General features: G+C 37.9%; 1 protein-coding gene across 1 annotated transcript in view; it reads right to left on the reverse strand.

Annotated features, from left to right (window-relative positions):
* Window positions 1–12,807, reverse strand: part of LOC127455961 (N-terminal EF-hand calcium-binding protein 2-like) — a 146,008-nt gene that overhangs the window by 2,346 nt on the left and 130,855 nt on the right. The window contains exons 10-12 of the mRNA XM_051724189.1: window positions 7,203–7,315; window positions 4,660–4,737; window positions 117–208 (exon numbers count right to left, since the gene is read on the reverse strand). Of these exons, the coding sequence (XP_051580149.1) occupies window positions 117–208; window positions 4,660–4,737; window positions 7,203–7,315 (283 nt within the window). The remainder of the gene's footprint in view (window positions 1–116; window positions 209–4,659; window positions 4,738–7,202; window positions 7,316–12,807) is intronic.

Raw genomic sequence — 12,807 nt, forward strand, 5'->3', positions numbered from 1 at the left:
ATGTAAGCACAATAACCCCTCCCAAAACGATACAAGACAAAACTGAAGTAACATCAAAGGCTGGTTTTGTGCCAATGCCCATAGCAGCCCCTTAGGCAGGCACTGCTGGAACGCACCAGGCACGGCGACAGCGGACACAGCCTCTGGCTGGCACAGAGTATCCACTTTCACATGCAGGAAGGCCTTGCAGGCTGCCGTCTGATGGTGCCTGAGAGAGAAGCAGGGAAGATTAGATAAAGACTAAAACAAATACAGGTGTTCCAGAACTCCAATGTCTTCAGAAGCTATCAGCATGTTTAACACAGAGTAAATGCAGAAAAAATTGTGTTCTTCCTTATGCAAAATGGTAAATCTTAAAGGAATAGTTCGCCTAATATTGAAAATTCTGTGATTATTTTGTCACCCTCATGTCGTTCCAAAATGATAAGCTGTTATTGTTTCTCCTGAAGCTCACATCTAGTCCCTATCCGTGTCCATTTTCAAAAATGTTTGTGTTTGGCATCAATGGTGTTGGCGTGCTATATTTTAAAATGGACATGGGCTAGACGCGAGCCTCAGTGGAGTTGATTATCATTAAATAAAGACTTCAGTTTTATGGCTTCAGAAGAGAAATACTGTGTGAGAGTGTGATATGGGTGACTTTTATGGTACTTTTGGGTTCTTTTTTCCTTTTTGGTGCTTGTCAGATGCAGTGTTGGGTAAGTTACTCTAAAAAGTAATTCATTACTAACTACTAATTACATCTACAGTGTATTTAGATTACTGTACTAATTACTCTGTCTGAAAAGTAATTGCATTACTTATTACTAATTACTTTCTAAAACCCTTATCAACTTCGACCAGATGAATACAAGGATAGACATGAAACTGTTCTTTCAATTCTTTCAAATAAATCATATAAAATCAAATAAATTATTCATGAACTGACAAAAGAATTTAAGGAGGCAGCGTTAAATTAGAAAACCTTAGACGATACATTTCGATTTTAAATCGCTATTGTTTTATATAGAATTGTTCTATAGTCTATACAGTATTTAATACAATTACATCACAAGTAACTGTAATTAAATTACTTAAAAATTAAGAGTAATCCTTTATTTTTCAATGAAAAAGTAATTTAATTACAGTAATTAATTACTTAGTAATGCATTACACCCACCACTGGTCAGAAGTGGCTTTTGTTGTATGGCAAGAGCAGGGGCGTTACTAGGGTTGGAAGAAAGGGTTCTTGATTTTAAAGAAATCACACAAGTTAAGAAAGGGTGTGCTGATAAACTGTTTTTCCTCACTATGCCTGAAATAATAGTTTTAACAGGAATACTTGCATAACTTAAAATGAGTCTAAGATTTTGGTGGTTGGCATTATTAAATTTACTGAATTAGAGCTGGAATACTACAAGTAAGCGATCCTTTCGATGCAGACCACATCACTGATGCTTGATCTGACTAAAATAAAGAACAAAAAAAGGAACGAAAGAAATTACTGACATTTGTTTGTTTACATGGCATGGAGGTAAATTACCAACTCTAATGTATTTACATTGTATTGACGACTACTCACTTGTTAACTATTAAAAAAAAAAATCCTGAAATATACACTTATGCATATGTGTATATTTATATAATATGTAATAATTTATAATATGCACTTTAAAAAATAACCGCATAAATTCCATCTCTTCTTGGCAGTGTCTGTCTGTTTTCTGAAAAATGTAGATATTTTCTGCATGTCTTTAGATCTGAAAATATGATTTATAATGAGATTTAAGATGTCAGCCTACATGTAGCATACCATAAGCAATGTACTACAAGGCTACAAGCGTGAACATTTTGGCAAAGTTGTTAATTAACTGAGGAGCAAGCTAGTCAACTAACCTCTAATTTAACTATAGCCAACGTAGTCTCATAGAATAAAAGTTACTATAACAAAATTTTTGCAAACTCACTTCAAAGTGGAGAGAGCACGTCTGTTTTGTTCACCTCTTATTTACTTTTATGACACTATTGGTTAGGTTTAGGTTAAGGGTTTAGGTTAGGGAGGTATGTTTTACTCATTAAAACCACCATCTAACATTTACCTTAAAACCTCATCTGATTACGACACTATTTCACTCGCTTTTGGCACCCCCCGCTGGACATTTCACTGGGAAACTGCAGCATTTTAACAAACGGCATGTCTATAAATTGCAAGTGTACGGAAGCACATAAGTTCATTTTGCAAAACATTTGCCACGGTCAATAAATGTTCATGAGATCAGGCTGACTATAGCTCAGAAGGAACAAATGATTTGCGCAACATTAGGTAAGTAACTTCGCAGTAAATTATGTTATCAGACATCAACTTAGCTATCTATATCAAACCTAGATCAAATATTTTTTATAATATGCAGCTCTTTAAAATTGACAAGAACATTGTTCTGTTACAATTTACAATGGCTTTAAAACACAGACCGACGATCATTTCTGCCATGAACTGATCCATTACTTTTCATTATGGAAAGAAGGACTACTGGGTGAGCAAATTCAAAATCATAAATTATTTTTCATTTGTGAAGTTAAACTTGTGTAACACTTCAAAAAAAAAGATCAAGGGCTTGGGACAATGGATCAGGGGCCGGTTGCATAAAACTGTAGTTAGTCGTCTAAAATGTTTGTGTTAAGTTTTTTCAGTCAGTTGCATAAAAACATAGATCAGTCTAATTTAAGACCAAAATGTAAGACAGCAGACCCCATAGGCTAACTTTTGTTTACATTCCATGTTGCCATGGAAAATACCTGTCAGCTGAGCCAGTGGGGGCTTCATTTGAGAATTTGTAGTCCTTACTAAAGACAACTGTGAGCTTGTTTTATGCAACAAGCTTTCTGTGGCGTCTTTAGCTAGTCAAACTAATTGTTAGACGCAGTCTTAAGTTAATGGCTATGTTTATGCAACCGGCCCCAGAGGCTTAAGCCCCCATAGCCTCACCCTCGCAATGTCCCTGTGCAAGAGCTGTGTAAACAAAAATGTATACTGTTGTGTTCCACAGAAAAAAAAATATAAGCATATGGGTTTGGAACAATAAGAGGGTGAGTAAATAATGACAGAATGTTTGTGTGAAAACATTTACTAGGCCTCAGTGGTGCCTCCAGTATTTTTCTTTATGGGGTGACCAGAGGGGAACATTAAAAATGTTATGGTGTGTGTGTGTATATATATATATATATATATATATATATATATATATATATATATATATATATATACATACACACACACACACACACACACACACACACACACACACACACACACTGATCAGCCATAAAATTAAAACCACTGACAGGTGAAGTGAATAACATTTATTATCTTGATACAATGGCACCTGTCAAGGAGTGGGATAAATTAGGCAGCAAGTGAACAGTCAGTTCTTGAATTTCATGTGTTGGAAGCAGGAAAAATGGGCAAGCATAAGGATCTGAGCGACTTTGACAAGGGCCAAATTGTGATGGCTAGATGACTAGGTCAGAGCATATCCAAAACAGCAGGTCTTGTGGGGTGTTCCCGGTATTCAGTGGTTAGTACCTACCAAAAGTGGTCCAAGGAAGGACAACCGGTGAACTGGTGACAGCGTCATGGCTCATTGCTGTGCGTGGGGAGCAAAGGCTAGCCCGTCTGTTCAATTCCCACAAAAGAGCTACTGTGGCACAAATTGCTGAAAAACGTAATGCTGGCCATGATAGAAAGGTGTCAGAACACACAGTGCATTGCGGCTTGCTGCGTATGGGGCAGCGTAGCCTCAGACCGGTCAGAGTGCCCATGCTGACCCCTGTCCACTGCCGAAAGCGCCTTCAATGGGCACATAAACGTCAAAACTGCGTGTTCATCATTTACCTGGGGAAGAGATGGCAGCAGGATGCACCATGGGAAGAAGGCAGGTCGGTGGAGGCAGTGTGATGCTCTGGGCAATGTTCTGCTGGGAAACCTTGGGTCCTGGCATGTGGATGTTACTTTGACACAGACCATCTTCCTAAAGACCACATACACCCCTTCATGGAAACGGTATTCCCTAATGGCAGTGACCTCTTTCAGCAGGATAATGCGCCCAACCACACTGCAAAAATTGTTCAGGAATGGTTTGAGGAACATGACAAAGAGTTCAAGGTGTTGCCCTGGCCTCATCTATGGGATGTGCTGGACCAACAAGTCCGATCCATGGAGGCCCCACCTCACAACTTACAGGACTTGAAGGATCTGCTGCCAAAGTCTTGGTTCCAGATACCAAAGGACACCTTCAGAGGTCTTGTGGAGTCCATGCCTTGACGGGTCAGAGCTGTTTTGGCGGCACGAGGGGGACCTACATGATATTAGGCAGGTGGTTTTAATGTTGTGGCTGATCAGTGTGTATATATATATATATATATATATATATATATATATATATATATATATATATATATATATATATATATATATATATATATATATATATATATATATATATATATATATATATATGGCCCTGCAGCGTGTGTGCTTCAGTATAGCAGAATACAAGGGAAACCAAGTGCAGACAGAGACATCATTCAGTTACACATGGCACCTGATAAGCTTAAAGGGAAGGTGCTACCGAACATGACAAAAGCTGCTTCACATCCAGACAAAAAAGTGTCATATTTTACCTCTTCCACTCCTCCTCTCCATCCCAGAACTCATACACCACAAAAGAAAGGCCGTCAGGCAGCCGTACAGCAGTCACACTAGAGAGTGAGAAGAACAGAAAGAACACAGCCATAAACACTTTTATTTTCACATGTTTTGCTGGGACAAACTGATTCAGCAAGCTGATGGAAAACTGTTAAACCTTGTACAAACAAACACTGAGGAGAAAGAAAATACTGGGAGAATGTCTTTGATAAGATGGCTTACAAGATAATGAGCCAATTACTTTCTTTATTCTTTTAATTTTATTTTTATATAACTTTTTCTCAATGTGTGTGTAAATTTTTGGTTATCCTCCGTTTGATCAGGGAAGGTTAACAACAGTTATGGATGGTGTTAACAATTGAATATTCTTCTTATTCATTTTAATCATTTAATACATTTTCAAATTTATTTTATTACATTTAATTCTTATTTCATGTTCTTAATTGTTTTTGTTTTTTTATGTATCTGTATTTTCTTAAAATGTATATGTAAAGCACTTTGAATTGCCATTGTGTATGAAATGTGCTATATAAATAAACTTGCCTTGCCTTTCCTACAGAAAAGATAAACAGAAATCTAATTATCAATTTTGCTATATGACCCTCCACTTGATGGCAGTATCTCCTCACATATTTCTACTCGTATAGCTGCAGCTCTTCAGGCAATAAAACAGCAATGATTGGCATTAGCTCAATATTGCATTTGGTTTATTAATAACAGAGGCTTAAACTGTATATAGTTCTGATAATATCCATAAAACCTTTATTTGGGACAGCAAACCTGCAGAAAATATTTATGTTGACATAAATATTGACATATTTATGTTTAGTACTTGCATAGCATTGGACAATTGTTAAACAAGCCATATTCTTGAGACAATGAAGTAGTGAGGAAGTAAAAGACTATTTCAGTTAGGTGCTGTTTCAGGTTTCTTTAAAGGATAGTTCACCCAAAAAGGAAAATTCTCTCATCATTTACTCACCCTCATGCCATCCCAGATTTGTATGACTTTCTTTCTTCAGCAGATCACAAATGAAGATTTTTAGAAGAAAATTTCAGCTCTGTAGGTCCATACAATGCAAGTGAATGGTGATCAGAACTTTGAAGGTCCAAAAAAAGCATAAAAAGGCAGCATAAAAGTAATCCATATGACTCCAGTGGTTAAATCCATATCTTCAGAAGCGATATGATAGATGTGGGTGAGAAACAAATCAAAATTTAAGTCACTTTTACATCTGAAAGCCACATGTGATGCGTGTTTAGTTACACTTTTACATCTGAGAGTGAAAGTGGAGATTTAGAGTAAAAAAGGACTTCATTTTTAAACTGTTGCACACCCACACCATCATATCACTTCTGAAGATATGGATTTAACCACTGGAGTCATATGGATTACTTTTAGATTTCTTTTATGTGATTTTTGGAGCTACAAAAGCTGATTACCATTCACTTGCATTGTAAAAACCTAAAGAGCTGAATTATTCTTCTAAACATCTTTGTTTGTGTTCAGAAGAAAAAAGAAAGTCATACACATCTGGGATGGCATGAGGGTGAGTATAATGAGAGAATTTTCATTTTTGGGTGAACTATCACTTTTACTATATTAACCAGCTTCACCAAAGAGACCATTCATATTGACCAGCATTTTGTGCTGGTGATCAGCATGGATATGCTGGTCCACCAGTTAGACCAGCACCAAACCAGCATTAACCAGCCTGTAACAGTATGGAAATGTATGCTAGTCTAAGTTGGTCTTTTCAGCAACATCCTCAAAAAATATTCACACTGAAAATATTTCACAATTAAAAACATTTTAGAAGGACAGAGACAGTAAACTGGCAAAAAGGAGCTAAAAGAGGCAGGGAAGCTACAGAGATGTCAATTCAGCAGCAATGGAGTCCTTGCAAAAGTCATTTTTGATAAATTATTCACCAGTTTGATGTGAACCATGACAGCAGTACAAAATGCTGGCATGAACACAAGCACTCTCTCACTGAACAGACACAGGGTGCTTCCTTGAGACACTAAAAAAAGACCTATTTTACACATTGCTCTTACATTAATATTTCATCCTGGGGGACTCAAAAATGCTTTCAGCCATGGCTTGACCAAACGTTCAAGAATGAAGCCGTTTCTCTTTAGGTTAGGAATTTGACAAGGGACAAAATTTGGCTTACTTGGGTAACTTTTTATTGTGGTTCTAATCATTTTGTGATCTTTTAGAACTTTGTAAGCACAATGTATTAATACATTTGGAATTATTCTTGCCTTGCCTCCTAAATTCTCTTCTTTTTGGCATTACTCAATGGCATGTATATGCACTTTCCCCAGCAGAACTGAAACATTAGGCACTTCAGTTTGACAGCACAAATACTAAGTACAGCACACATTTGTATTTATTGTAAACTGTCACAAAAACCTGGCTTAGAGATAAAAATTAGATTAAAAGAGACAAAATGGGAGACTGAGGGAAACATTAACTACAAGGTCAAGCGTAAGACATAACAAATCAACTTACTGGAAACAGTCTCTCTGGGCAGACACATTCTTAAGGTATTGTTTCAGGGCCTCGCAGAACTCTCCGAGCTGCTTCTGGGTAACAGTCATCTCCTGGCGGACCAGGTACAGGGACTTGAGAGAGAAAGAGAAGGTGGCAGATCAGTTTTCAAGATGTTTGAACACATAATGAAGGCTGTGAGTATAGGAAGTATTGGATGAAACTTACAGTAATATGAGGTCAATGAACACTTTATTTCTGTTTGACCAAAGTCCAATTTAGAATGAGCTAAGGATGGTGGTCTATAACATCTATTATTTGTAATGATGTCCATACAGATCCTTCATTTAATTATATAAAACATTAATTCCAGTCCTTGAATCTGATTGGACGTGAAACATTCCAAGAGTGTTGATGTCTCAGAACTACTGTTTTTATCACTCTGCTTGTGTTTGTGGTGTTCTAAACTGAAGTGTAAGAGCAATGCAGATGTGTAGAAAAAAATGTAAATATCACCATAACTGTCTTCATTTACCATTCACAGATGTCCCTCTCAACTACTTTTAGTCTGTGTTTTCCTTTAGATTGTTTCTACACTTTACATAACCGTATGGTCACGCATGATTTTGAAAAATTTCTGGCATACTAGTTTTGTATTTCTAAAGTTTAACCTCTACCCTATATATAGCAACATTATGGTTTGATTCCTTCTTGGTTACTTTTTGTCCCTACTCTTTGAAGGCTGATCAGCACACTTCCGTTTGTGTAAGGCACTGAAGCTTTTGAACTGCTGCTGTCACTACAGCATTGACAGGACCCATCCTCCCCCCCCCGCCAACATAGGTCTACCGTACGGTACAGCATATTCCACAGTTTTGAATCACAATACACTTGAAGAATTGCAATAATTTTGTATCACGACCTAGATATCGATATAATATTGTATCGACAGGTAGCTGCTGATTCCCATCCATAATATTCAATTACTGTATATTCCCTTTATGTAAAATAAATAAATAAAAGTTCTTTAGATAAACATATACTATATTGCCAAAAGTATTCGCTCACCCATCCAAATAATTGAATTCAGGTGTTCCAATCACTTCCATGGCCACAGGTGTATAAAATGAAGCACCTAGGCATGCAGACTGCTTCTACAAACATTTGTGAAAGAATGGGCCGCTCTCAGGAGCTCAGTGAATTCCAGCGTGGTACTGTGATAGGATGCCACCTGTGCAACAAGTCCAGTCGTGAAATTTCCTCACTACTAAATATTCCACAGTCAACTGTCAGTGGTATTATAACAAAGTGGAAGCGATTGGGAATGACAGCAACTCCAAGGCCACGTAAAATGACAGAGCGGGGTCAGCGGATGCTGAGGCGCATAGTGTGCAGAGGTCGCCAACTTTCTGCAGAGTCAATCGCTACAGACCTCCAAAGTTCATGTGGCCTTCAGATTAGCTCAAGAACAGTGTGTAGAGAGCTTCATGGAATGGGTTTCCATGGCCGAGCAGCTGCATCCAAGCCATACATCACCAAGTGCAATGCAAAGCGTCGGATGCAGTGGTGTAAAGCACGCCGCCACTGGACTCTAGAGCAGTGGAGACGCGTTCTCTGGAGTGACGAATCACGCTTCTCCATCTGGCAATCTGATGGACGAGTCTGGGTTTGGCGGTTGTCAGGAGAACGGTACTTGTCTGACTGCATTGTGCCAACTGTGAAGTTTGGTGGAGGGGGGATTATGGTGTGGGGTTGTTTTTCAGGAGCTGGGCTTGGCCCCTTAGTTCCAGTGAAAGGAACTCTGAATGCTTCAGCATACCAAGAGATTTTGGACAATTCCATGCTCCCAACATTGTGGGAACAGTTTGGGGATGGCCCCTTCCTGTTCCAACATGACTGTGCACCAGTGCACAAAGCAAGGTCCATAAAGACATGGATGAGCGAGTTTGGTGTGGAAGAACTTGACTGGCCTGCACAGAGTCCTGACCTCAACCCGATAGAGCACCTTTGGGATGAATTAGAGCGAAGACTGTGAGCCAGGCCTTCTCGTCCAACATCAGTGTCTGACCTCACAAATGCGTTTCTGGAAGAATGGTCAAAAATTCCCATAAACACACTCCTAAACCTTGTGGAAAGCCTTCCCAGAAGAGTTGAAGCTGTTATAGCTGCAAAGGGTGGGCCGACGTCATATTAAACCCTATGGATTAAGAATGGGATGTCACTTAAGTTCATATGCGTCTAAAGGCAGATGAGCGAATACTTTTGGCAATATAGTGTATCTTGAGAAGAGGTTCTTCAAGGAATCATAAGTTATAAATTCTTAGTAATGAGCTCTGCTTTTGAGAAGTGCTTGGGAAAAGCAAACTGCCTTGAAAGCTTTGACTCTCATTTTGAAGGGCTATGTAAAATCTGCAAGATGTGTAGTACTGCATGTGGTTATTCCTTAAGGAGAAGGAAAAATAAATGATAAAAACCAGACAGAAAAATCAGTACAGCTACTCTTTATTATAATAGTCTTTTGGATGTTCGCTAAAGTAAATAATTAAATCCCAGTTTAATGTAAATGTTTTTGAAATGTGGAAGTGTGGTTGACTAAGGGAAAGTCAAAATCTCAGGGTTGGCCAGTGATACTGTCACTTTAAAATAACAGCTGAGCTACAGTATATGTGATTTTCATAACATTTCTAGAGCGGTCAATCTTGAATTTCACGGAAATTAAATGAAACTACTTCTGACTTGTCTATTTCACATAATTGCACATTTTTCATGTAACGTATCACTCAGTTCTCCCACTCTTTTCTAAATTGGTGCTGTCACCTAAAACCAATTTTATTAAGTCTGAGAGATTTATTTGATTAAATAACCGATCTTACCCAGCAATAATCTATAAGAAATTAAATATAACAATCCTTGTTTAGCCGATTAATACCATACTGCAGTGCACCCCTGACAGCCAGCAGTGCGCTTACCTAGTCTAATTTGACTAGATAAGTAGCATTCCAGGACTGCAAATATTTCATATAACAATATTTGCAGTCCTTGTCCATGTTTGCTGGGTGACAGCTGTGCATTGCTTGGCAAGATGCAACTGTAGATCCTGCTTTTGGCTTCTTTTGGAACTATTTTAGTTGGTGGATCAAAAATTAAGAAAATAAAATTACTCAATATTAATTTGTATATAATATGATTGTATAAACAAATTTCACACTTGCAGTCATCATGAATATCAGGCATGGCTGTAATTAAACTCTCTTTCTTGTGTGATACTGTTTAAATATGTTATCCTTTAACTCTTATACATTATTACAACCACAGAACAACTTTACAGCTTTCATATCATTTTCAGTGTTAAACAGTGCAAAAGGGTATGTTTTGGAGGTGCCAGGTTATTTATTGTAAACTCCATATGTGGTGAATGCTATAATTAAGGTGTCACATCTTTAACAGAGCATGTGTTTTTCCACCAGCAGGAGGGAGAGATAAAACTAACCAAAACCATTAGGCACTTCCATTTGACAGCAGTCCTGTTCCCCGAAGGCCATAGAAATAAAAGAGCAGAAGCCTGGTAATAAACCCTGAACTTAATCAAGAGGACTATGCCACCCAACACTACCCTGAACACAATCAGAACACTACATTAAACCACCTACACACAACTCAATCAGAATCATTCCATTTCCCAATTCACCTCCACTGGAGGCCTGGTCTGAAGGGCACATGAAAAATAAATAGAGGAATGCATAAGGATTCAGAATCCAATTTCCTTTGCATTTGACATATGGCTGATCCTAACATGCTACATTTGGAGTGATTGCATTAATGTCATTCATTACTCTTTGGTGTTTGTTTGAACAGCAAGGAGCTTCATTCAGACTCAATGTCGTGGAATAATCTGATAAAACAGAGCTCGGTAGAAAAAAGCGAATGTGACCTGTAGAGTTACAGTAAAGAACCTTTGGGCTCTGTGGGATATCCATGTGCTCATTGTATTATTAAACTCCTTAATTCTACCTGCTCCAATAAGAACCAGTTTAATTTCCTTAAGCAATTGTTCCTGGCCTTATTGCAATGTCTCTCACTTGGGTTTCATGAGGCATAAGCTATTCCTGATGTGATGAATGTGTTTTATGTGTATGTGCATGATGCGCATGTGTGTGTTTTCTTTAAGCTCAGAAGGGAACCTAAACTAATGAATCCTAAAGACCCCCATGCAGAGTTGAACTGCTCCACTTCTACATTATGCATCAGACAGGGATGCACACAAACTTGTGCGCACACACACGCGCGCACACACACACACACACACACACACACAAAGTAAGGAGAGAACATTCTCTATATGTGAGGAGACTGTCTAAGGTACAGTATGAGTCCATAAAAATAGAGGAACCTTGGAGGGTGAGAGAAATTGCACAGTTACCAAGGAAACTGGGGAATACCGTCCCATTTCTTTCTGATTGGAATCTTTCTACCCCCATTTTTCTTCCTCTGATAGCACTCAATAAATTGCATATTCATTTTCCCCTTTTTGAACATGAGCATCTCTTTGAATTTACTTCTTTGTTAAAACTAGATTACAGGACTAAGTCTGAGAGATGTAAAATCTGAGGAGCTCGGAAACAGAAGAAGAGTATTCCTCAATGTCATAAATTAAAGACTCTGCCAAGATGTTGCCCTTAAAGTTTGAATCAACCTTGTGTAAGAATGCATATCTGTTTATTCTCAACCATCGTCTGAACAAAGGAAACTTTTCAGGATAGCACATAACCTTCCTTCAGACCCCTCCTCACTCATGTTATAAATCAGGAAATACCCCACACTTAATGGTCATCACATGACACAGCCATCTCGACCATCTGCAAGAGACTCTTCTGAAGAAACCCCCATGGTTGCCATGGAAATCTAAGTCACTCCTTTGTCCTTTGAAATAAACAATTTGCTACACTTAAATTAGACTAATAAGGTAGCATGAGACATTTTCTGTGGAACGTCTGACCGTCATATGCTAAAAACTCATCCAAGACAAAAGAGCTTGAAGACTTGAAGAAAGCAGGCTTTCTTTGAAATGATCCCTTTGTATTATCTTTTAACAGGACACAAAACAAATGCTCTGCTCATAACTTCAAATGTACAAAATGAACCTTTCAAGTGTATACACATATCAGGACATCTCGTCTTAATCCAGGAACTTTGACACAATTGCAAAACTTACTTTTCTCTAATTTAATCCTGCACATGATCTGCCAAATTGCCTAGAACTTTCATTCAAGATTTAACCTGATGACAACACTGACAATTATGTTTCTCATTCAAGGTTTAACCTGAAATGTATACGTGTAATATATTATCCATGTTGTAAAACCAATGAATTAACCATTATGATTTTAAATCAGGTATTTTCATGTTTTGTATCTTGCACATTGAATATTCACGAAAGTATGTCATATTTACTATCACTGAGTTTCATTTTACATGTCTTGAATGCTAATGAAGGTTATTTTCTAATATTTCTTAGCGATTTCATTATATAAAAGTTCATGATTAAACATTGCCCAATTTTGAGTGGGAAACAGAAACCTTAAGAACAAAGACTCATTAATCACCTTCAGAAGGAGGGACAGAGTGA

The sequence above is a fragment of the Myxocyprinus asiaticus genome, chromosome 18 (assembly GCF_019703515.2).
Source record: "Myxocyprinus asiaticus isolate MX2 ecotype Aquarium Trade chromosome 18, UBuf_Myxa_2, whole genome shotgun sequence".
In the NCBI taxonomy this organism is placed as follows: domain Eukaryota; kingdom Metazoa; phylum Chordata; class Actinopteri; order Cypriniformes; family Catostomidae; genus Myxocyprinus; species Myxocyprinus asiaticus.